The following is a 24,783-nucleotide window of genomic DNA, read 5'->3' on the forward strand; positions in this document are numbered from 1 at the left end:
AGAGCATTCCTCCTCCCCCAGCTAAGCTATGGTATTCAACCCATATGTTATGACTGCAGTTGCATTCTTGAAGGACATAGTAAAGTTTTGTACCTACCATAAATGTAGATGTCCGATAGATATGCAACTGCAGTCAGATTTTCCCTCCCTCCATACCCCTCTATGCCTTGGGTCCACTCCTATCCCTATTTCTCTTAGCTGGGGATATCTGTTATGGTGTATCTGTTTATTGCTTACTTATTTGTCTGGAATCTTGTTTTTGTCTTCCAATTTGATTACAGCCTTCCTTGGAGGGCACCTGGCATCTGGGGCAAGAAACACTGAAGAAAATGGCGTCGGCTGATGCTTATATACTCCAGCCGCTCTGACGTCGGAGAGAAATGCGACATCAGCCGACGTCGGACCCAGACTTTGGAATCCGGCCGACCGAGGGCTGCCTGAGGCAGGACAACCCATATGTTATGAATGCAGTTGCATATCTATCGGACATCTAAATTTATGGTAGGTACAAAACTGTACTTTTCCAGACCAATCCCCCCTTTTACTAGCCTCCATCTGGTAACAGTTGTGGTGCAGAACAGAAGAGTAGCTGAGGCAGGATGAAGGGAGAAACTGCCCTGTTAGGTGCGGTTGGCTGATCCCAAACACGCTCTAGTGCGTTGTGGCTTTTAAAAACTGTATTGCATTTGCAGTCAGACCTCAGTGCTGTAGCAATCCTGTGTGGTCTAAACTGTAACAACTGCTTGCTATATTGTAGCAAACAGTTTATTAGTTTAAAAGTAAAACCTTAGTGCTATAGCATTCCGTGTGAGGTATAAACTGCAGCAAGCAGTTTGCTAGTGTAAAAAAAGTTTTTCTCTTAAAATGTGAGGAAGGAGGTGAGTTGGGGGCAGGGCCCAGAAACAAAACATGATTGGCTCCTGTGTTTCAAGAGTCCCAAGGTACTTGATTGCACAGATTTTCTCTTCACTGGAAGAGCTGGGGGGGGGGCAATGATTGGGTATTTGGGTGGGGCAGTACTTCCTGGGACTGGCACAGGGTGATAGTTGAACCTGCTACACCTCTGGTGGATCTTTTCTTTAGCATGATTTTAAGTGTGGTTTGACCCTTGGTTATTAAAAAGAAGTTATGTACTTACCATAACGTTCCATGTTTGTAGTCCATCTCGCCTACATTCTTGCTGGATGTGGCTCCGACTCGGACGATACTGAAGCTCAAGAGCTTTTACTGGCTCGAGGCTAACCCCTGTCCCATAGTGCCTCACAGCAATTCCCCAGATCTTGTTTGCAAGAAAGTAAATTGGTACATAATAGTCAGTAAACTATCAATAACTATGCACATACAAACAGAATACTCTGTATGCCAAGTGGACAGACAGCTACAACCAGATCAGGCAGCATAATGGATAGTCCACCAGTTCCTCCAGGAAACAGGAAGGGGGAAGGAGGGTGGGACACAAGAATGTAGGCGAGATGGACTACAAACATGGAACATTATGGTAAGTACATAACTTCTTTGTGATGTAGTCCTATCTTGCCATAATTCTTGCTGGATGGGACAGCATCCCTAGCACCTTTATCCCGGGTGGCTCAAGCGAAGAGACTCTTCAGCGCAGTGGACCCAATGGATGACCTGTCCCGGGAGGGCAAATCCAATTTGTAATGAGTGACAGAAGTATGAGGAGGTTTTGCTCAAGTAGCTGCTGCGCAATTGGTATCAATTGGGGATTTTGATCTAAAGGCATATGAAGTTGATGCTGCTCTGGTTCAGTGGCCTTTTACTTTGGCTGGTAATTGTTTGCCAGAAGTTTGTAAGCAGATGAAATGCAGTCTTCATTTAGACCAAGTGACCTTTGAAACGGGCAAGCCTTTATTTTTGTCTGAAAAGGAAACGAACAATTGGTCTGATTTTCGAAATTCTTTAGTTCTGTGCAAGTAAAACCTGAGAATTCTGTGGACATCCAGTTGGTATAGTCGGTATTCTGATTTATTAGTATGATTTGGGAAGAAAACTGGTAATTCGATAGCTGTGTTGAGATTATGCTATTAACATATTTTAGGAAGAAAGGAAGGATTAGTTCTAAGTGAGACTCTATCCTTGTGGAAGACTATGTAAGGAGGTTGAATGGTGAGGGCTTGCAATTCTGAAACTCTCCTAGCAGATGTTATAGCCACTAAGAAGAATGTCTTCCAAGACAATTTCAGATCTGATGAAAAAGACAGTTTAAAAGGTGGAGAAATTAAAGAAGTAAGAACTAGATTTAGGTCCCAGGGCTCCGGTGGTTGCCTGATTGGAGGTCTGAGAAGGAGGATTACTTTCAAAAATGTTTTGCATAAAGAGTGGGACATGATTGGATTTGCCACGTAGCCAAAATGATAATTGGAGATGACAGCTAACTGAACTCTAATAGTAGCAGCTACAGCTCCTCCTTGAAAAATGGATGCCAGGAAGGACAGGATAGACTATAGGAGCAGAGTAGGGATCTCTTCCTTGGTTTGATGCCCAAATGGAGAACCTTTTCCATTTAGTGGAATATAATTTCCTGGTGGAAGGTTTGTGTGAAGAAATCAGAATGTGTTTGACTGTAGGGGAAAGGGAAACACACTTGGCTATTAGTGGAACTGGAGCAGCCATGCTGTCAATTTCAGGGTTTGGATAGTAGGCTGGAACTGCCTGAGTGATTAATCAGGAGGTCTGGAGTGTTCCAGAATCCATGGTTCATCCAAGAGATTGGATCACAGGAAGGGGAACCAGACTTGGCAAGGCCAGTAAGGAGCAATGAGGATCAGGGAACTCAACAGCTTTGATTTTTGAGTCACTTTTGGTATGAGAGGAAAGGCTGGAAAGTGGTCTCGGAGACCAATTGTGGACCAGAGTATCCCTGGGTGGCATCCCTGGATGGGGAATTAGGGCAAAGTAGCTGATACATCTGGGGTTCATGTACATGGTGAATGGGTCACAGCAAGGCTGGCCCCATTTGCAAAAAATCTCTTCCACAACTTCTGAATTCAGGAACCACTCGTGAGGCATCAGAATTGCTCGACTGAGTTTGTGTGCTATCACATTGGACTTCCCCAGGATGTGCGTTGCTACCAGAAAGCATTGTGTCCATCGCCCATTTCCATACTCTTAAAGCCTCTTGACAAAGCGGGTAAGATTTGGTTCCCCCTTGCTTGTTTATGTACCACACTACAGACCTGTCAGAATCGCAATTGTCCTGGTGGAAGAGAACTGTGAAGTGCTTGCAATGGATATAGCACTGCTCTCCTCTCCAGGACATTTATGTGGAAGTGGTTCTCGTGATCCTGCCAAATACCTTGGATTCCCAGATAATGCCCCCCCCAATCTGGGAGGCGTCCGTGTTCAAGACTGTATTTTGTTGAGAGGGAGCAAGTGGGTGACCTAGATGAAGTTGATCCGTATGTAACCACCATGTTAGATCCTTCTTGCAGGAGTTTGTGATTGAGTATTTGGTGAGACGGGGAGATCCTGCATTGACCACTGGGCAAATAGCCACTGAAGTACTCGTGCAGATGGGCTGGGGGACTGAGAACGGTGGAAGCCATAGTCCCTAGGACCTCTGAAGAACTCTCCTGGCCTGTACTTTCTTTCTTCAGCAAGGATCTGACTTGGTTGTGCAACGATTCTATCCTTTCTGGTGTCAGTTTTGCTGTCATGGTCTAATCTGGCGTAGAGTCTCGTCCCTGGTTCTGATTAGTTGGTGCTTTGGTGGTAGCAGTGAGGAGCCAGTCGTCTAGGTACGGAAACACCTGGAATCCTTGACATCTCTGGTGAGCCGTTACCATTGCCATGCATTTGGTTAACACTCGGGGGCTGTAGCGAGGCCTAAGTGCAGCGTTCGAAATTGAAAATGACTGGCTCCCAGCCAAAAGCGTAGATGTCTTATGGGAGTGCCTGTCCATTTTGATGTGGTAGTACACGTCCTGAAGATCTATTGAGCACATCCAATTGTCTTTCCCGATAAAGGGAAATATCGACTGCAGAGTGATCATACTGAACTTTGATTTCTTTACTGACTTGAGTTTGCTGAGATCTAGAATTGATCTCCAGTCCCCTGTCTTTTGGAACTAAAAAGAATTGTGAACAAGTTCCAGATCCTATTTGCTCTGTGGGGACTTCTTGGATTACTCTCTTTTTTTTGAAGCAATGAGATGACCTCTGATGTTGCACGGTCTAAGTGAATGGGTGGCACGTCTGGTAGAGACCAATTTACTGGGGGATCGGAAACAAAGGGAATAAGATAACCTCTGGAAATTATGGTTTGTACCCAACGATCTTGGGGAAATTTGTAGCCAGGTGGTTGGGTATAGTGAAAGACTACCCCAGACTGCCTCCAGAGACGGGTAGTTGGGCAGCCCCACAGGGGCGATGGAAGGGATGATCAGAGAAGGTACCTCTATCTTCATGATGATGTGGACCTCCTCTGCTGTGAGGGCAGCGTCTTCCATTATATCCTCCCCCTCTGCCTCTAGTGGAGGGTTGGCCTTGTGCCTGAGGGGAAACCTTTTTGGGATTTACGGAACCACATTTTTCCTCCTGTTTGACCCTTCGGATAGGGTCTAGAAGGAAGGGAGAAATGGACTCTTGACAGCAGATAAGGTTTACCCCTCCTGCTCACACCTGGTCAAAGCCTCTTTTACCTGCGATCCAAAAAGAGTTGAACCATCAAAGGGGACGTTGGTAAAAGACTTAAAGGATTCCGTAAAGTTACCTAGACACATCCAGGAATGTCTCCTAAGAGAAATTCCTGCTGCGACTGCCCTGCTAGCTCCGTCAGCAGCATAGGAAATCAGCCTCATGGAGGAGTTCTCTATAGATGTAAGGGTGGAGAGCTGCGCAGATACTTTGTCTGTGGATCCCGAAGCTACTGAACCCTGAAGGGTGTCTCCCAACTCCTTCAGGAGGTCTCTTTGAGGTCTAGTAAAATGGGACGGATAATTCAGCGACCATAAGGTAAAGACCGCTGAAGAGAAGGTACTCTTTCCATACCCATCTATCATCTTGGACTCTCTATTAGGAGGATGGATATTAGATGTCTCAAAACTTCTTTTTTTGTGGCTGCTGCTACCACCATAGCATCCACAGGAACTCCATTAGAAAGAAAGGACTTATCTTCCGGAGCAGTCATAAATTTGTTTGGCCTCCTCGGGACAGGGGAGGTCCAGGCTTTCTGGGATATAACCCCCAAGAGTTGGTCATAAGGCAGTGTCACCCAGGAGGTGGAAGGTCAGGAACCAAAGGCCTCAAGGTACACTGATTCGTCCTCAGTAGGGTTAGAGGTCTTCAATCACCCCTCTGTCTAAGGATTTCAAGGATGTCGGCAACAGAGACTTACTCCGAGGGGGATCTAGGGGACCCTTCTGACTCACCTCAGTCTGTCACGTCACTGATTTGGATGAGTCAGTGTGCTTCCTCTTACAAAGTCTCTTCTGAGGGAGCTCTCCAGTGGGACCGAAGATTTTCTCTTCACAGTTTTGGGAGCTGTCAAACCAAGTTCCAGCTGTTCCCGGAAGGAAATAGCCATAAGACCCCTGTCTATCACGTTTTCTTTCATTAAGAACCTTAGTACTAAAGACATGACAAAGTACAGGGTTCTAGCCTCTCCCAAACAAGTGCACACAGCTAGTGTGACTGTCAATGACATTTTTTGTGAACACTTGTCACATTTCTTGAACCCGGAAGGGCGGTGTTCCTTATGCTCTCTATCTTGGACATGCTAACAACAATAACAATATTAACTATAACCAACAGGCAAAGCTATGAAGAGAAGAAATTTTTTTTTTTTTTTATTTAAGGGAAGAAGAACTAGCACTCAGAGAGGAAAGGCCCTCTAATTTAAATGGGCAACTATGGCCCTCTAAAACCGGCCGTACAATCCTAAGAAAGTTGAAAAGGGGCATCAATCACTCACAACAATCACACAGGTAATGGATAACTATTAAGGTAGAAATATGAAGAAAATAGATGAAAAATATCAAGATTTATCAAAAAATCTACTTGGCCAATGAGCCAGTAAGGAGATAACCGCGAAGCTTTTGTGGCAAACGAGATCTGGGGAATTGCCCATGGGATAGGGGTTAGCCTCGTGCCAGTAAAAGCTCTCTAACTTTAGTATCGGCAGAGTCATCCAGCAAGATTTACGACGAGATAGGACTACATAACATAATTTCTTCCTTGAGCTAGCATGATGGAAGCACAGAAATAACTGCTTGATGCATCTTAAACCTATGTTATGAAAAATGCACTACAAGAAACAAAGCAAGAAAGCCTGGTCCATGTATATTGTTTATTGATGTGACAAAGTAATACGTTAGTGTTAAATTAAACCACAAACCGCAAAAACAAAGAATGGGAAAGGAAGTTATACACTGTATAGTACGATCACACAAGAGAATGCTATGTCTTAATGTAGCTTCTTTTTCCCTAAATAAACAGCTTGAATGTAATTTTCACCTACATGATGCCGTAGTAAATTAACAAAGTGCATGGGAGTGAAACACATACTAACATGCGCTGAACTTTTTTTTTTCTCTCTCTCTCCCCCCAACATGGTGCAAATTGCTTGCTGCATGACCTACAGCAATCTCCTGGTAGGGTCACATGGGTTTTCTGAACTGCAGAAAAGAGGCAGGTCTGTTACCTATCTAGTTATGATTTTTATCATATTCAATTTTTCACCCCCCCACTGACAAAGAATTTCCATTTATATAATGCACTGAAAAATTGCAGCAATGACAATATGCCCCAAAGTAACAAATTCCATTTGTGATCATCATGAGAGAGTTGTGTACGTTTTCTCCCACAAAAATATAGTTAAATGTAGAATATATTGCAAGAAAATCCTGACGGTATTTTATTTTTTTAAGAAAATAAATGATATGCAACTGTGGCTACAATGCACTGCTTGCAAAGCATGATATCTATATTTAAATAAAAAAAAATATATATATAGATCAATGAGTGGAATAATAGCTGCTACCCATGCAGGGCAGACATTCGCCACCTAAATCAAAACTGCTAAAATAAGTCTTAAAACAACATAAGGAAATGGCTTACAAAAGAAAGTGCTGAAAGAAAATTGAGCAGCCACTTTAAACGCACTTGACTACAAATGCAACAGTCTTTTTTTTTTTTCCTTTTCATGCGTGTGTGCAACACACCCAAATTAAGTTCTGTCCTGACCAGGCAAGCCATGTTTCGTTTTTTTTTTTTTTTTTTTTTTTTTTTTTTTGTGTGTGCAAGTCGTTGTGCCACTGTTTCAGAGGAAGAGAAGTAGGATTTGAAATTAGATAGCTGAACGGATGCAGTACTATGTAGCCAGGCTTTTAAAATAACTGGATATAGAAAATATAAATAGAATGCTTTTGGTGACTTGATCACCAGTGTCCAAGTTTAGCTGATCATTGTGAAGGTAAGTAGTTGACTTGATCAAGGGCTTTAAGTAGGTCTTCACCTTGAAGTAAATTCTTGTTGCCTTGTATTGGAGCATTGACTTCACAGTCGTAACTTGTAAGCTGTGGGAGTTTACTGCTCTCCACTGACTGTCCCAAAAGTCTGCTTGCCAAATCTGGAAAGAGAAGAATACAAATATTAGTCACCTAAACACATCACTGCAAAATTCTAGCACTGAGTGCATAATAATTAATCCCAGCAAAAACTGAACACTGTTGTGGGGTATACATCCCTTGCATAATAGACAGGAGAAACATACCTTTCTAACATATGTGGTGGATTATACTTAATCATATTGATGTGAAATATAATATTCTGTACAAGTTTAAACAAATTCTTAAGTACGTGGCGACTACCTATGCCATACAATGTGGAGATAAACCGCATCATACTACTTTTCAGGGTTGTTTAACGTATGCATGTTGGAAACAGTACTTTGTAGGTGGTAAAATTTCATTGTTAAACAGTACTTTGTAGGTGGTAAAATTTCATTGTTTGAGGAAAAACTTCCTGATAGTCCTGGATCCAAACAGCACTCTAGTAGCTGAGAGCAGAGAACTGCTTCTCATGTAACAGAATAAGGTTCATTTTGGTTTCAAGTTTTGTAGCCCTGTATTACAGCCAGCATACAAAGTCTGGAACTGACTGTGGCATGGGGAAGAAGTAATACAGCAGAAAAATACATCTCCCAACCCCTCAAAAAAGTAACTCTGCAAAAAAGTGGGGCACTTTAGCACTACCGGAACAAATGAAGTCTGATCAAGAGACTTTTGCTTCTTTATACAAGAAATCTGAAACTCATGGATGGTAGATTAGTGTAGGGAATCTATGGAACAACCCCATTTAAAAAATGTTAACCTAAATGGCTCGTTTATTTAGTTGTGTGTAATTTGTTAGCTATCATTTTAGAAGGAAGGAGAGCAGACCAGAGGATTGAACACACTGATGTGAAGATGTTCTACCTCACCGTTCATTCTTACAGATGGGTTCGGAGCCGATCCTCGGCTCCAAGTCTGCCTACTATAAAGCTCAAGGTCTTCAGACAGCTCGAGGCTAAGTCCCTATCCCATGAAGCAACTTGAGTTACCTCCGATCTAGTTTGCTGCTGCAACAGATCAGAGGATCTGAAGTAGTTAACTTCATTTGATCAGCAACCTGTGGGTATCTGATCCGACCTGGATGCGAGTCAGCAGCTTTCCAAGCTAAAGATTCGAGCTCTCAGCTCCTCCACCTTACCCACAATACCCTGCTACCTCCCTACAGTCCTCAGATCTCATTTGCCGCTGCTTCTTGAAGCATAAGGGACGAGCTCTTGGTGTTTTAGGTGAGAGGAATTTGGGAGATGTTCTGCTAAAATTATAGCGCTTTGTGTGTGTGTTGTAGACCTTTAGTTGAATCATTTTTTGATTCTTTTTAGTGGTAAATTAGTGTTTTCCCTTCCCCTTACTGTGTGTTAGGGTGTGTGCTTGTGTGTTATGGCCGAGGGCCCTAAAGCCATTTTTTCAAAATGCGCTGAGTGTGGTCATAAGCTGTTCCCAGCGGATGGCCACACTTGGTGCGTTCTCTGCCTGGGGGTAGCCCACTTAACATCGGGCTGCCAGATTTGCATGACTTTTAACCCCCGGGCTCTGAGGGACAGGAGGAACAAGCTAATCCTGGCGGGACTCTTGCCCACGGATTCTTCCTCCTCTCCCTCAGTGGCGCTAGTCGCGGCTGCGACTGTCCAGCCTTCAGCTCCCTCTTCCCTGGCTGGGACTCGACCTCCCGCTGTTTCCCAGGGAGAGGGGGACTCTTCTAAGAAAGGGAAGAGGCATAGAGAGAGGGAAAAAGAAAGAGAGGCACAAGAGTCACAAGCGGCGGGCCGAATCGGCCCCACCGGCTAAACTAATTTGTTCCCTCATGAGGGTTTCCAGGTCTTCCCCCTCTTGGCTCCGTTCCCCACGCTTCTCTCCGGAGCCGGAGGCGTCCCGGTCACAGGTAGTCTAGGCGGCCTTCCTGGCCTGCCTCCGACTTCTAGGTCTACCAGGAGTCTTTCCAACGCAGATATGGACCGGATGAAGCGTCGATTCCTGCAGGCCTGGATGCAGATGGGAGTGAGCTCGGCCCCTTTCTTTGCACCCATCGCTCCTTCTCTGATCTACTATCTGGTTTCGGAGCAGTCTGATCCGAGTCGTCTTGGAGCAGGGGAGTCTGCGCAGATAGTTGCTACTTCGCTGGCCTTACCCCCGAGTTTATCGGGTCATCTTTTGGACCCGAGCTCCCGGGGCCAAGAGCCGAGCTTCGGATCCACAGGGGTGAGTGCGTCTTTGGCTCTGTTGCTGTCGGAGCACACTTCCCTTACGGGTCCGATCATGTCGGCTCTGGTCCTCACGTTGGAGACGAGGGGACTACTCTCGGAGCCTGGGGAGAGTGGTTCACCTTCGGCTTTCGACGTGGTGGAGAGGGTGCTGTCGGAGTTCGAAGTCCCCGGTCCGTGCTATGGATCCAGCCTTCATTCCCTCGCATATGGGCCTGTCTTCCATCGTCCGGCCCCAGGGACAGCCTGCGTCTGCACCCCAGTTGGTTCCCGTAGAGGAACATGACCCCGTTGGTGAGCCCTCCTCGGACAGTCCCGCCGAGGAGGTCCCTCACAAACGAAAGCGTAAGAGGAGGCACTTGGACTCCCCCAAGTCCCTCACGGAGGACACGGACTTAGAGGAAGGGGAAGGTTCCCCCAGGTCACCCCCCGAGGACGTCTCCTTTGGAGACATTATGGAGATGCTGCGATTAGAGGGGGGTGGTCAGCCCAGAAACCTTCCTCGGATGAGTCTGTGTTTCTGGAGGCGTTTGACGCAGGCCCGTCTACCTCTTGGGTGTCCCCCCGGTAGACCTGATTACTACCAGGGCTTGGAAGGAGACTTGACACTGTGGAGCCAATCCCTAGGAGACTGGATAAAATCCTTAGTCCCCCCTCAGACAAGCCAGCATGGAATAAAGGTTCCCTGGTAGATGCCATGGTGGTGGCGGCTGCCACCAAGAAGGAACTGGCACAAGAAAGTTCCTTGGTCCATCCTCCTGATAAGGAGTCTCGGACAATGGACCGCATTGGAAAGCGGATGTTTGCTTCAGCCACCTTTTCCAGAAGGGCACCGAATTACCTGGCACACGTCATTAGGCTTCAGCGGGATCTGATAAGAGTATGCTGGGTCTCCCCCAGAGTAGAGTCCATGGTGGCAGAGGACAAATGAACTTTCTCTGCTCGCATGGCCACACTAAAGTCGATATCTAACACTTCTATGCGGCTTCTCTCTCATGCCATGGGGGGGTGGCTAGAGCCAGCGGAGCAGGGGTCGCCTTGCGGCGCCATTCCTGGCTCCGTCTTTGCGGAACCCTTCAAGGTGTCCTTCGCGAATGCTCCCTTTGACAGTTCTACGCTATTCGGCCAAACCGTCCGCAACACACTACTCCAGAGTGAAAAAAGTGGGAAGACGCTGTCTGCCATCGGAATCCGCTTCTCTGCTCCTCAAAGGTCCTTCTCAAGGAAACCAGAGAGGACAAAAGAAGATGTGGTTCCGGAAGTCTCAGTAGTCCCATCCCGCTCCGGACCCTTCGTCCTTCAGGGAGAACGAGGTAGACGCTGGTCCAGAGGCAGAGGGGGGCCGAAGAAGTTTGGGTCGAGAGAACCCTTCTCCGACCAACCCTCGCAGCAGCCCTGATGGGTTGCCCGACTGGTCCTCTCTGGAGGCAGTCAGGGGGCATTTTTTGAAGCATCTAGCTAGTTGGGAGTCCGAATAATATCCAGAGGTTATCCCCTTCATGAATCTTCCCCCACTAGGGAAGCTCCTCCCCGATGTCCCACCCAATCAGAGGGAGGCTGCGGCTTCAGAAATAAATAACTAGAAAAAAGGGCCATCCAGCACGTCCCCCCAGAGCAGTCCGGGTCAGGCAATTACTCCAGGTTCTTTTTGGTGCCAAAAAAGATGGGGGACTTGAGGCCAATTCTCGACCTGTCAACTTTGAACCTGTTCATTGCCAAAGAGAAATTCTGGATGGTCACTCTACAATCTGTTCTCCCCCTCCTGCAGGAGAACGACTGGATGTGCTCCATAGACCTCAAGGATGCGTACTACCACATTCTCATGGCCAGCCGATCCAGGAGGTTTCTACGCTTTCGGCTGGGGGCCAGTCATGATCAGTTCAGGGTCCTCCTGTTCGGCCTCACCACAGCCCCCAGGGTGTTCACCAAGGTCATGGTAGTTATGGCGGCCCACCTGAGACTTCAGGGAATTCAGGTCTTTCCGTACCTGGACGACTGGCTCCTCACCTCCCCCACCAGGTATCTACTCTGTTCTACCAGGGATTATTCTTTACTCTTGGCCCATCACCTAGGCATTGCCATAAATTTCTGGAAATCGTCTCTTCATCCTGTTCAGGTTCTGGATTTCGTAGGGGCCAGGATAAACGCACTTAAGTCCAAGGCCTTTCTGACAGCGGACAGGCTGCGCACCTTGTCACTTCATGTAGTAGCGCTTCTACAGTCCCCAGCCCCACCTGCGGAATTGGTCTTGAGAGCCTTAGGATCCATGGCGGCAGCCATCAGCGTTTCACCTCTTGCTTGTCTGCACATGAGTCCTTCAATAGACCTTTCAGGTCCAATGGTCCCTCCTCCTACATCCATTTGATTCACTGATTCCCCTAAGCAGGGTTTGCAGGGACTCCCTCCTTTGGTGGCTTCATTCCCAAGAGCTTCAGGAAGGGAGACCGTTCGTGATGCCTCAACCCCAAGCCACGGTGACCACGGACGCTTCTCGTCCCAGGTAGGGGGGGGCATTGCATGGGCAGAACCGTCCAAGGCACGTGGACCCCTATAGAGACAGTTCTGCATATCAGTGATGTTTATTGTGCATACAGCTGCAGTCATAACAGATGGGTTCTTCTGCCATCAGGCGGGTCCTCGGTCGGCCGAATTCCAAAGTCTAGGTCCGGCGTCGGTTGTTGTCGCTTCTTCCCTGACGTCAGTGCGACAGGGGTATAAAAGAACCAGCCGACGCCATCTTCAGTCTTTCTTGCCGCGCGGTGCCCGAAGCAGAAACAGTTCGCAAGTGCCGGTCGGCCAGCTCCTGAAATTACGAAAATTTTGCAACCGAAGTCTTCTTGAAAACTAAGTACCCCGTTGGGGAAACTTTTCTTGCCTCAGACCGATGTCAGACAGAGTTAATAATTGTATTTCATGTGGGAAGCAAATACCGCATAAGGATTTTCATTCCCTCTGCATTCCTTGCTTAGGCCCAGACCACGACGTCTCGGTCTGTCGTTTGTGCTACTTTCAACAAACGCACCATTAAGCATCGGGCGGAGTTCACCCAGCACTATTTTGGCAAAAAAATTAACTACATTATGTCGTCGGATACTCCCGACTCCAGTTTTGTCTAAAAAACGCAACGATAAGGACCGACACAGAGGTCTGCGGCCTCTACTGACACCACACCAAAGCCGACTACAGGTGGTCCGGTTCTCAGCGAGGCGCCTACGCAGCCCCTGCCTACCGACAACACTACATTGGCGGTGTCTACTGTGCCCGAGGTCGCAGGCTCCTCGGCCCACACCCCGACTACAGATACCGAAGCCACTCTTGGTGGTGAAACTCAGAATGTAGACAGGTCTGCCTCCTCTCAAGGTGTCTTCAGACCTTCTTCTTTTTCCATCAAAGCTTTCACTAAGTCTAAAGCAGCCATGCATTCTAAGAGACCAGCTACACAGGGCCCTTCTCCAGGTCACATGCCTAAAAACCAGATGCTTAAAATGGCTGAGGATTTAATTACTCTTATCAGGGGTTCTTAACCCCCCCCCCGGACAAAAGGCCCAGAGTGGAGGAAGAATCCCCCTCCTCAGACCAGGCCTCCATTATTTCAGAGCACTCTGATGAACAGGAACATTCTTACTCCCCTTTTGAAGATTCTGATGCAGAGGAGTCCATTCCCTCTGTCTCCCCCGCAGAGGATTACTCATTTGGGGAAACCTTGCATACCTTGAGGGAACACTTCCACTGGGAAGGCCAAGAGTACTCAGACTCCAAGAAAAGGCTTAGGGATTTTATCTTGCTACCTCAGCACAGGCCTCTGGCTATACCTCCTGTTTTAGACATACTAGATGTGTATTCGGAGGCCTGCCTTAATCCAGACTCTCTACCTCCAGCCCCAGTCAAGCCTGACAGGTACTACCGGGTTCCTGACCCACACCAATTTTTATACAAAAGCCATGCAGCTGACCCAGAAACTATATCACAGGGCCCCAAAGGGATTAAGGTCTCCACTGCTAAAAATCCATTACCTTCCGAGAGAGATTCCAGGTCTTTAGAAAGGTGGGGAAAAAAGGTATACACCTCGGCCACCTTAACCATGAGGGCATTAAACTGCCAGTTCCATATGTTAAAGTACCAACAGTTTCTGTTATCACAGTTGAGAAGCAAAATGTCACAACCTGAACAAGCAGACTTGAAGGAGTTGCAGGATTTGATGCATAATGCAGAACAAGTGGGTAAACATACCTTGCAATGTGGTTTTGATGCCCTAGAGGCTTCATGTAGAGCTGCTGTTACAGGATCAGTCATATGTAGACATGCCTGGCTCAAGGAGCAAACCTTACCAGATCATGTCAAAGCTAAATTACTAGATGCCCCTCTACAAAAGGATGTATTATTTGGTGTTAAAGCTGAGGAGGTATTAAAGAAAATGGAGGAAAAGGCTAAATCAATGCAAACAGTGAAAGATTTTCTACAGGTACAACCTCCACGTTTCAGCAGAAATTGGCCTTCCAAAAATTGGTCCTTTCCAGCCACGGACAGACCCCAAAGAGGTAGATACATGCGCCCGAGGGGCAGAGGGCAATCTCAAGGATCGTTTAGAGGCAGACAATGGCACGCTCCTACACAAAGAGGTGGTGAGGATAGTTCGCAGCCATTAAGAAAGCAAACCCAATGACTTTCCCCTTTGCATGCCAAGCAAGGCTCAAATGGCAGCACCCTTAGGCGGAAAACTGGCATTATTTTTGAAAAATTGGCATATTGTCACAAAAGACAAATGGATCCTCGACATTATAAACAGAGGCTACAGATTCCATTTTCACACCCTTCCAAAAATGAGAGGCATGCCAAACCTGCCACACAATCAAAGGGCAGAGGCACAAAGACAAATTTCAGATCTCATGGACATGAAAGCTATTCAAGAGGTACCTACTCAAGAACAAGGTCAAGGTTTTTATTCCAGATTATTCCTGGTACCAAGGAAGGGAAAAGATTGGAGACCTATTTTGGACTTATCCATCCTAAACACATTCTTACTCTTACCAAAATTCAAGATGCTTACATTACAGCAGCTTCTTCCCATGCTGGGCAAGGAGTCTTGGCTGGTAACACTGGACCTCAAGGAGGCATACCTGCATGTCCCTATCAGACAAAATTGCAGAAGACACCTCAGATTTCTTGCAGGTTCAACCCATTATCAATTCTCTGCATTGCCCTTTGGCTTATCTACTGCGCCCAGAGTATTCACGAAATGCCTGGCATCAGTAATTGCCTACTGCAGACTTCAAGAGATACAAATATACCCATACTTGGATGATTGCCTGATCCAAGTGGACAGCAAGCACATATTTGTGAAACATCTGGCTTTCTCTGGGATACACAGTCAACAAAAAGAAATCAAGGCTAATACCCTCTCAGAAAATAATTTTCCTGGGTGCCAATTTGGACACAAACACCCAGATGGCCTACCTCACGCCAGAGAAACAGGGGCAACTAACTCAATACTTCAGAGAATACTTCAGAGAACTAGCAAATTTCACCAGGCTGACTGCAAGGAAAATCCTGCAGGCTCTGGGATTCATGGCATTTTGCATACTACTGATCCCATGTGCAAAGCTGCATATGAGGAAACTTCAATGGTACCTGAAAAACCTATGGTCTCAACACAGCCACAGTTTGGAAACAATAATACCACTAATTCCATGCCTTCAAAAGGAATTTCTGTGGTGGGCTAAAGCATGCCAAACAAACACAGGTCTCCCATTCTGCAAGCCTCAAGCAAATCAAGTCATCACAACAGATGCCTCGGACTACGCCTGGGGGGCGCATATGACAGATCGGTGCATTCAGGGCAAATGGTCCCAAAAAGAAAAGCACCTTCACATCAATCAAAAGGAAATGCTAGCAGTGATAAATGCTATTATAACTTTCAAAGACCTTCTACATCCAGGTCAACTATTGATAACGACAGACAACACCACAGTAATGTGGTACATAAACAAACAGGGAGGAACCCATTCATATCCCCTATGCGGGCTGGCCATGTCACTTTGGAACATGGCTCTGGAATTACAAATCGAACTTCAAGCACAATACTTGCCAGGCAAAGAAAACACGCTGGCAGACAACCTAAGCAGAAATATGACAGATCCACACGAATGGAAGTTGCATCCTCAAGTTTTTACAGAGATAATTCAAGCATGGGGAAGGCCAGACCTAGATCTCCTTGCCTCCCACAAAAATTACCAATTGACAAAATTCTGCTCAAGGACTTTTCATCCACAGGCCTGGAGAGTGGACGCTCTGTCTTTCAGTTGGACAACAATGACAGTTTATGCCTTTCCACCTCTTCCTCTGGTGCCCAAAGTTCTATTAAAAACCAGAGCAGACAGACCAAAGATGATTCTCATTGCTCCAGACTGGCCAAGACAGCACTGGTACGCACTCCTGAGGAGCCTGACTCATTCCCGACCATGGACCCTTCCTCTAATGCCTCTTCTTCTGACTCAGCACAGCTTCAAAACTCTTCACAGTCAGCTGAAAACACTCAATCTGGCCGCATGGAAGATTCCTTAACTTCACAGCAAACCCTACTCTCCAAGGAAGTACAGGAAGTCATTTTGGAAGCCAGAAGGCTGTCTACTCTCATTTAGCTATAGATAATGATCTAAAGTACTGGTATCAGTTGATATCTGATAATAAAGTTAAAAATCTAGATTTCTTAAAACAAGAATTTGATCTAAAAGAAACTTGCTGGTTAGAGGTTCAGACCTTTAGACAACATCTCATTAATAAAATAGATCTAATGTCTATAACAGTTAAAGAATCTATTCCAACACTGATTGATTACTTTATATTAAATTTACAACATAAAGTTTCTGATAAAGGTAAACTTTCATACATACATAAAATTATCAGACAAGAAACTTTTTACAGTGTAGATTCATACTGGAATTATTTCACTTCTGTTAATGGGGACCCACCAAATCAACAAGATAAACAATATATATTGGAATCTGCTTATAGAACTACGTCTTCCATTGTCTGGAGACTTTATACATGGAAATTTTTACATAGATCTTTTTATACACCTTTGATGAATAAAATAAATAATAAAGATAATTTATGTAAGAGATGTAATGTAGAAATTAATGCTGACTGGGCTCATATGTTTTATGACTGTATAAAATTGAAAGAATACTGGAAGTCAATTAATGAATTTTTGCAGGCACTTTTTACAGATAATTTCATTATTTCTAAATCTCTTATATTATTCAACACACCTGTACCTCAAAGTGTTAAAAAGGTTAAGCTTCCCTTGTTATGGTCTATTCTAGCAGTGGCTAGGAAAATAATAACTAGAAATTGGATTTCAGATACACCTCCTTCGTTCAATGAATTTAAAAATGTTATGAATATAGTGTGCCATATGGAAATAAACACAATTAGGACAAGAACAAATAGAAAAACATCTTATTATATTGTATGGGATAATTTACAAAATTTGTTAAAAACATTTTAATTTCAATAGCATGGTATTTTAGTTTAATTAATTGATCTGATTGTAGTGGATGTCTTTGTAAATACTTTAGTTGTTTTGTTGAATATTATAATAATACCTATTTTTAATTACTTGTATAAAATTGTTATGATATTTCTCTTATTTGTTAAAACAATAAACCTGTTTTGAAAAAAAAAAGAAGGCTGTCTACTAGAATAGCTTACTCCGCAAAATGGAAACGGTTTTGTGCCTGGAATGAGAAAAAGGGCCAGAATCCTGGAAAACTTTTAGTTATGTACTCACCATAACTTCAGATGTTTGGGATCCATCTCGCCTACATTCTGAATGATGGGTTCGGAGCCGATCCCTCGGCTCCGACTCGGCACGCTTATGCCAAAGAGCGAAGTCTCTTATTGGCTGAGCTTACTATATCCCAGGATGCACCACTACCATTCCCCCAGATCTAGTTTGTCCGCATACATGCACACACGCATACCCTGCTTATATAACATCGTCAGATGAACAAGATAAAAACAGTCGAGCTCAAAACCGTTCTATCTCTTCTGATCTGCAAGGCAGGGGGAAGGAGGGTGGGTATCAGGAATGTAGGCGAGATGGATCCCAAACATCTGAAGTTATGGTGAGTACATAACTAAAAGATGTTATGTGATCCTATCTCGCCTACATTCTGAATGATGGGACAGCGTCCTAGCACCTGAATCCTGGGTGGCTCACTGGAAAACACTCCTGAGTACCGTGGAACCAAATGATGCTCGTCCTTTAGATGCCACATCCAATTTGTAGTGGGAGATGAAAGTGTGCGGTTGGACCAAGTAGCCGCAGCACAAATTTCCGATATAGCGAGCTTGGAATGAAAGGCTATAGAAGTAGCCATAGCTCTGGTAGAATGAGCTTTGATAGATGATGTAAGTTGTTTATTGAAGAAGAATAGGCCTGAGTTATGCAATCTCTGATCCATTTTGAGATTGTAGCTTTTGTGATGGATTGGCCCAATTTATTATCTGAGAAGGACACAAACAACTGGTCTGACTTACGAAGTTGCTGAGTCCTATCTAAATAGAAGCGTAATTGCCTGTGAACATCCAATTTATGGAGAGTGTATTCTGCTTCATTAGAGAATTTTGGAAAGAAAACTGGTAGCTCTAGAGATTGTTGAAGACAGAAACTAGAACAGACTTTTGGGACAAAGGATGGATTAGGCCTAAGTGATACTCTATCCTTGTGGAAAATCAAGTACGGTGGTTTAATAGACAGGGCTTGAAGCTCTGAGACTCTTCTTGCAGAGGTAATAGCCACTAAGAATGCCGTTTTCCAAGACAGATATTTTAATTCGCATGTAGCAGCCGGTTCAAAAGGGGGAGATGTTAATGCGCGAAGCACCAAATCAAGATCCCACGGAGGTGCAGGATGAAAAACTGGTGGTCTTAACAGACTGGCACCTTTAATGAGTTTTGCATAGTCTGCTGCTCATCAAAGGAGGATCCGTGGATTCATGGAATTTAGAGATAGCAGCTAGTTGGACTTTAATAGTTGAGACAGAAGATCCCTGATTAAACAGGGATGTTAAGAATTTCAAAACCTCTGGGACAGGAGCAGTGATAGGGTCAAAGCCCTTGAGTTGAGCCCAGATAGCAAACCTCTTCCACTTACTGAGGTACAATTTGTTAGTGGTGGGTTTGTGGGCGAAGATAAAATGTGAACAACTTCCGGGTCTAGTGTGTGTCTTCTAACTAATGTTGGAAGTGGAGGAGCCAAGCTGTCAATTTTAGAGATTGAAGGGACTGATGCCAATGTCCCGACTGATGGATTAGCAAATCCGGAATCAGGTCTAAGGTCCACGGATGCGTCCACTGTATGCTTTTCAGGTAAGGAAACCATATCTGACGAGGCCAGTATGGGGCAATCAGAATCATTGAAGACCCCAGTTGAGAGGCTTTTTGAATAACTTTGGGAAGGAGTGGAATTGGAGGAAAGGCATAAAGTAGCCCTGTTGGCCAAGGTTGTACTAGAGCATCCATGGCTGGTACTTCCTGATGTGGAATCAAAGAGAAGAACCTCTGGCACTTGGTGTTTTGTGGAGTTGCAAATAGGTCGCAGCACGGCGTCCCCCATCTCTTGAAAACCTGGGCTGCTACTGTGCGGTTTAGAGACCATTCGTGAGGAGAGAGAATTGTCCTGCTTAACTTGTCCGCCAAAACATTTGACTTTCCCGGGATGTGGGTCGCTACCAAGAAGCGGTTGGTAGCTACAGCCCATTCCCACACTCTCATGGCCTCTCTGCAAAGGGGGTACGATCTGGTCCCTCCTTGTTTGTTCAGATACCAAACCACTGACATGTTGTCTGTGTGGATGGCGATAATGCCCTGAGGAAGAAACTTGTGTAAGGCCTGTAGGGATAGAAGTACAGCCCTCATCTCCAACACGTTGATGTGGAGAAGAGCTTGATCCGGAAGCCAGGAGCCCTGAACTAGCCTGCCCAGACAATGCCCCCACCCTATCTGGGAGGCATCTGTCGTCAGGGTAACCACTGGAGGGGGGAGAACAAAGGGTTTTCCCTGATCCAAGTTGGATGTCTGAAGCCACCAGCGAAGGTCCCTTTTGCATATTTCCGTAATCATGATGTGATGATTGACGCGAAGATCCTGAAAGGACCATTGAGTTGACAAGAGCCACTGAAGAATCCTCATGTGTAATCTTGCTAGAGGAACTAAAAGAACCGTGGCAGACATTGAGCCTAAAACCTGTAGGACCATCCTGGCTGGGGCTTTGGATCTCGAGATTAGAGCTTGAACTTGGCCCTGTAAAGTTCGGATCCTTTCGGCAGGAAGAAATACGCATCAATCTTGAGTCTATCTCTGCTCCTATAAACTTTATGCATTGAGAGGGCAGCAAGACAGACTTTGACCAATTGAATGTAATCCCTAGGGAAACACCCAGGGAGATGGTGGCTTTGAGGTTGTCCATTAGTAGATGCCTGGTAGTGGCAGTCAGGAGCCAGTCGTCGAGATAGGGAAACACTTGGAATCCAAGACTTCTCAGGTGAGCCGTCACTACTGCCAAACACTTGGTGAACACCCTGGGGCTGTGGTGAGACCAAAGGGCAGAGCACAAAATTGGTAATGACTGACTTCCAGGCTGAAGCGCAGATACCTTCTGGACGCCTGATGTATCGGTATGTGATAATAGGCGTCCTTGAGGTCTAAGGAGCACATCAAACATCCTTCTCCAACAACGGGAGAATGGATTGTAACGTCACCATTCCCAATTTGGATTTCGTGACGGATTGGTTTAGTCTGCTGAGATCCAATATTGGTCTCAGGTCCCCTGTCTTTTGGCACTAAAAGAACCTGGAGTAATTTCCTGATCCGATCTGGTCTGTGGGGACGGTTGGATGACTCCTTTTCTAGCAGCTTTAAAGCTTCTGCGGCTGCTATTTCCCTTTGACTGGGTGGTGGGTCCGGGATTCTCTTGGGCGGTGGGGGTGAGTATTTGAATGGGATGGTGTAACCTCCGGCAATGATCGAAGCACCCATCTGTCCTGAGTGATTGACTTCCCAGGCATTCAGGTGCTTGGCGAACGACACCCGACTGGCTCGGAGCAGCACAGCCGGGCAATCCCTCATGGCGTGTGGGAGGCTGAAGAGCCACGAAAGGACTCGCGGTCTCCAGAATTGCGGGGCCCTCTGCCGCCTCTGGGACGGCGTCTCCCTGAAAAATTTCGCCGCCCGCTGCCCCTGGACGGGGAATCTTCCTGCTGTTGGGAGAAAAACTTGCGAGATTTTGAACCACATTTTCCCCTCCTTTAGCCTTGGGGTAAGGCCGAAGGGAGTGGAATAACGGGCACCTCGGCAGATAAAGTTTTCCCTCTTGCTCACAGCGGGTAAGGGTGTCTTTCACCTTGGGTCCAAACAATGAGGACCCATCAAAGGGAGCGTCGGCGAAGGAAGACTTGAAGGCCTCCGAACTGACACAAGCGAGCCAGGCTTGTCTCGTGAGCCACGCCTGTGCCTGCCGCTCTACCGCCCTTGCCGCATAGGAAATGAGCCTCATGGACGAGTTAGAAATTGGCGTAAGGATAGCCAACTGAGAGCTAACGGACTGGGCTAGCTGCTCAGGTAGGTTACCGAGAGGAATCTGACAACTCCTTGACCAGATCCCTCTGAAGCCTTGTAAAATGTGCCAAATAATTCAGAGACCTTAAGGTAAAGGCCGCTGAAGTCAGGGTGCGCTTCCCGTACCTATCCATACTCCTAGACTCCTTATTAGGAGGATGGATAGATGTTGAAGCCTCTGCCACGTCCTGTTGTGTAGCAGATGCCACCACCATGGCATCTACAGCCACGCCTTTAGTAAGGAACTCCTTCTCGGGGGGAGCAGATAAAAATTTATTTGGACGAGAAGGGACTGGTTCCACGGAATCTGGATGTTCCCACGCCCTTCGACAAACTAAATCCAGAAGCTCGTCGAAGGGCGGAGACACCCAGGAGGCGGAGGGCTGAGCCCCAAAGGCCTTGAGGAGCACTGATTCGTCAGCAGAGGGGGGTTTGGATATCCAGCCGCCTCGTTGTTTGAGGATCTCTAAGATGTCTGCAAATGAGACATCATCCGAGGGCGACCGGACCCCTCCGCATCATCCATATCAGTGTCGATGTAATAGACTCGGGGAGTCCACGTGCTTCCTCTTGCACGATCTCTTCCTTGGGGGGTCCTCTGAAGACAACACCGAAGAACCCTCAGGAGGAGAGGAACCCCCACTGGGGGTAACCTCAGGCCTCGGGGCTCCGCTGGCTATGGACAGGGGAACTGCCAAAGACCCAGTCTCCACGCCCAGGAAGGTGCTGGTAAAACCGGAGAGATGGCGAAGAGGACTTGGCCAAGGCACTCCTCATGGCCCTGAAAGCGGACCCCAGAATCCTGGGAGTGTCCGGTCTCCGAGCCATGATAGTCGACGGAAGTCCCGCAGCGAAGCACCGAGAGGAGGCTCGGAACCGAAAGCATAGGTCCCGAAACATCACCCTCGGGTCCAGCCGAAGAAGTCCAGTACCAAACTCGGACCCGAGGGCCGGGTTGGAGTAAGGGTCGGAGCCGACCCTGAGATCTCCACCGGCTCCAACAGCACCTGCTCCCGGAGCGAAGCAGTCGGAGGAGGAATGGCAATGGGTGGGCCATGGTCATCGGCTCCGAAGCCAACTGGGTCGGAACGAAAACAAATTTTGGAAGACTGGGGACTGGAACAGTCTTTGGAGCACCCTGTCTATATCAGAATCCGACATTCTCAGACCGAGAGGAAACAGAGCGGGTTAGAAGGCCTCTCCATCGGCCCCAAGGGACTAGGGGACCGGCTCGGCGACTCGATGAGAATCGGCCGAGGAATCCTCACACCAGATTCCATCGGTGCCGAGGTAGACTTGGCCGAGGAGGAAGTGTCTGGCGGGCGACCCTTGTCGGCTCCGAGAGCAGTGGAGCCGAAGGTGACCCGCCTCTCGATGCCCCAGCCATCGGCTCCGAAGCCAGAGGAGTCGATACTGGTGGCATCGAGGCAGACCGTTCTGACCTCGGCTCCGAAGTCTTTGGAGCCGAAGGAGAGGCCTGCCTAGGTCTCTTGGCAGTCGCATCCGACGGTCGGAACCGGAGCCCTTTTCTTTTTGGCAGGAGCCGGAGAGGATGCCAAGGCTTCTTCAAAAGAGGGTTTGATTAACCCCTTAAGAATCAATTTATTTTTCCTCTCCTGGAGGACCCTTGAGGAAAAAGCGTGACATACGCTGCATGACTCCTGCAAGTGCTTTGCCCCTAGACAATATACACAGAGCAAATGATCGTCAGTAATAGACATCTTAAAACCACATTTGAACATTTTTAAAACCGAAGGCCTAGGGGTTTGAGACATGATGTTAAACAATTCTTTGACAGGAATTCAAACAACTATAGATTTGCTTGTAATAAATCTAAGCTTACAGTTAAAGTTTAACACAAACACTAGCTGTAAATGACAGGGAACTCTCAACTACTGTAGACTAGAGACCCTGAAAGGTTTTCAAAGGTTGACCGTCTGGGAAGGCCCTGGATGTAGGGGCGAAAACAAACTCAACCCAATCACACACAACAATTTTAACAATCCAAACGTACACAAAGAAGCGATAGCCGTTAAAACAGCTTTTGTGACCAAAAAACAGCAAAAAACTGACAGAAAAGTAGTTAATAAAATCTACTCAGCCCAGCCAGCTCGAGACCACGTCTTCGCAGGGAAGCGGCAAACGAGATCTGGGGGAATGGTAGTGGTGCATCCTGGGATATAGTAAGCTCAGCCAATAAGAGACTTCGCTCTTTGGCATAAGCGTGCCGAGTCGGAGCCGAGGGATCGGCTCCGAACCCATCATTCAGAATGTAGGCGAGATAGGATCACATAACATCTGAATTTACCTCAAATATTACAGTATCTAGCTGAGCTGCTAAGCAGTGGACTTTCATTATCCTCCATCAAAATCCATGCCTCAGCCATTTCTGCAGAATACAACACTGATCTACCTTTATTCTCTCACCCCCTCTTAAGACAGTTCCTCAGAGGGGCTAAGAATATAAAACCCCCAAGGAAACAACCAATACCTACTTGGGACCTAAATTTCATTCTAGAAAAGCTGACCTTGCCTCCTTTTGAGCCAGCTGCTTCAACAGATTTGCAATATTTGTCCTTGAAAACAGCCTTCCTCCTGGCTATCACCTCAACTCGCAGGGTATCGGAATTACAAGCCCTCATGGCTGTGCAGCCTTTCATCATTTTCCATCAGGACAGAGTTTCCTTACGAACCGACCCGTCCTTTATGCCAAAGGTGGTATCCAGGGTAGCTTTGAGTCAGGCTATCCACTTACCTACATTTTACCCTAATTCTGAAAACAAAGGGGAGAGAATACTACATTCATTGGACATCCACAGACAGCTGCGCTATTATTTGGACAGAAAGCCTTTCAGAAAATCAAAACAACTCTGTCCTATGCTATAGGAGCTCAAGGGAAGCCAATTTCCAAACAGACAATCTCAAAATGGATAGCCCACTGCATACGCTTTTGCTACTCTTTTCATGGTAAAACTGTACCTGCAGGCATCAGATCTCACTCCACAAGGGCCACAGCTACCTCTGCAGCTTTCCTCAGAGGAGTGCCTACCAAAGATATTTTGGAAGCAGCCACTTGGAGTTCTGTGCATACCTTCTCCAAGCACTACCACCTACCATTATACTCCAAAACTAGAGCAGGCTTTGCTACTGCAGTCTTGCAGGGCATCCTGGCTCCTCCTAGTTCCACCTAGTGCCTACCACCCCTTTTTTAGCTTTGGGATTCTACCCATCTGTTATGACTGCAGCTGTATGCACGATTAACATAGTACAGTTTTTTGTACCTACCATAAATGTAGATGTTCGAGTGCTAATACAGCTGCAGTCCAGGTTTCCCTCCCTCCTTCCCCTCTTGGGACAGGCCTATTGGCTAACACCTCCTCTTACAACCTGATTGG

General features: G+C 46.5%; 2 protein-coding genes across 2 annotated transcripts in view; both read right to left on the reverse strand.

Moving 5' to 3' along the window:
- SNAPC1 (small nuclear RNA activating complex polypeptide 1) overlaps positions 1-24,783 on the reverse strand; it is a 588,252-nt gene that overhangs the window by 472,613 nt on the left and 90,856 nt on the right. The gene's annotated exons all lie outside the window — the stretch shown is intronic.
- The window catches only part of HIF1A (hypoxia inducible factor 1 subunit alpha), a 1,533,321-nt gene continuing 1,514,826 nt past the window's right edge, over positions 6,289-24,783 (reverse strand). Inside the window, exon 15 of the mRNA XM_044074492.1 lies at positions 6,289-7,588. Within this exon, the coding sequence (XP_043930427.1) occupies positions 7,422-7,588 (167 nt within the window). The 3' untranslated portion in view covers positions 6,289-7,421. The remainder of the gene's footprint in view (positions 7,589-24,783) is intronic.

The sequence above is a fragment of the Protopterus annectens genome, chromosome 6.part0 (genome assembly GCF_019279795.1).
Source record: "Protopterus annectens isolate FY-2018-M chromosome 6.part0, PAN1.0, whole genome shotgun sequence".
NCBI lineage: Eukaryota > Metazoa > Chordata > Ceratodontiformes > Protopteridae > Protopterus > Protopterus annectens.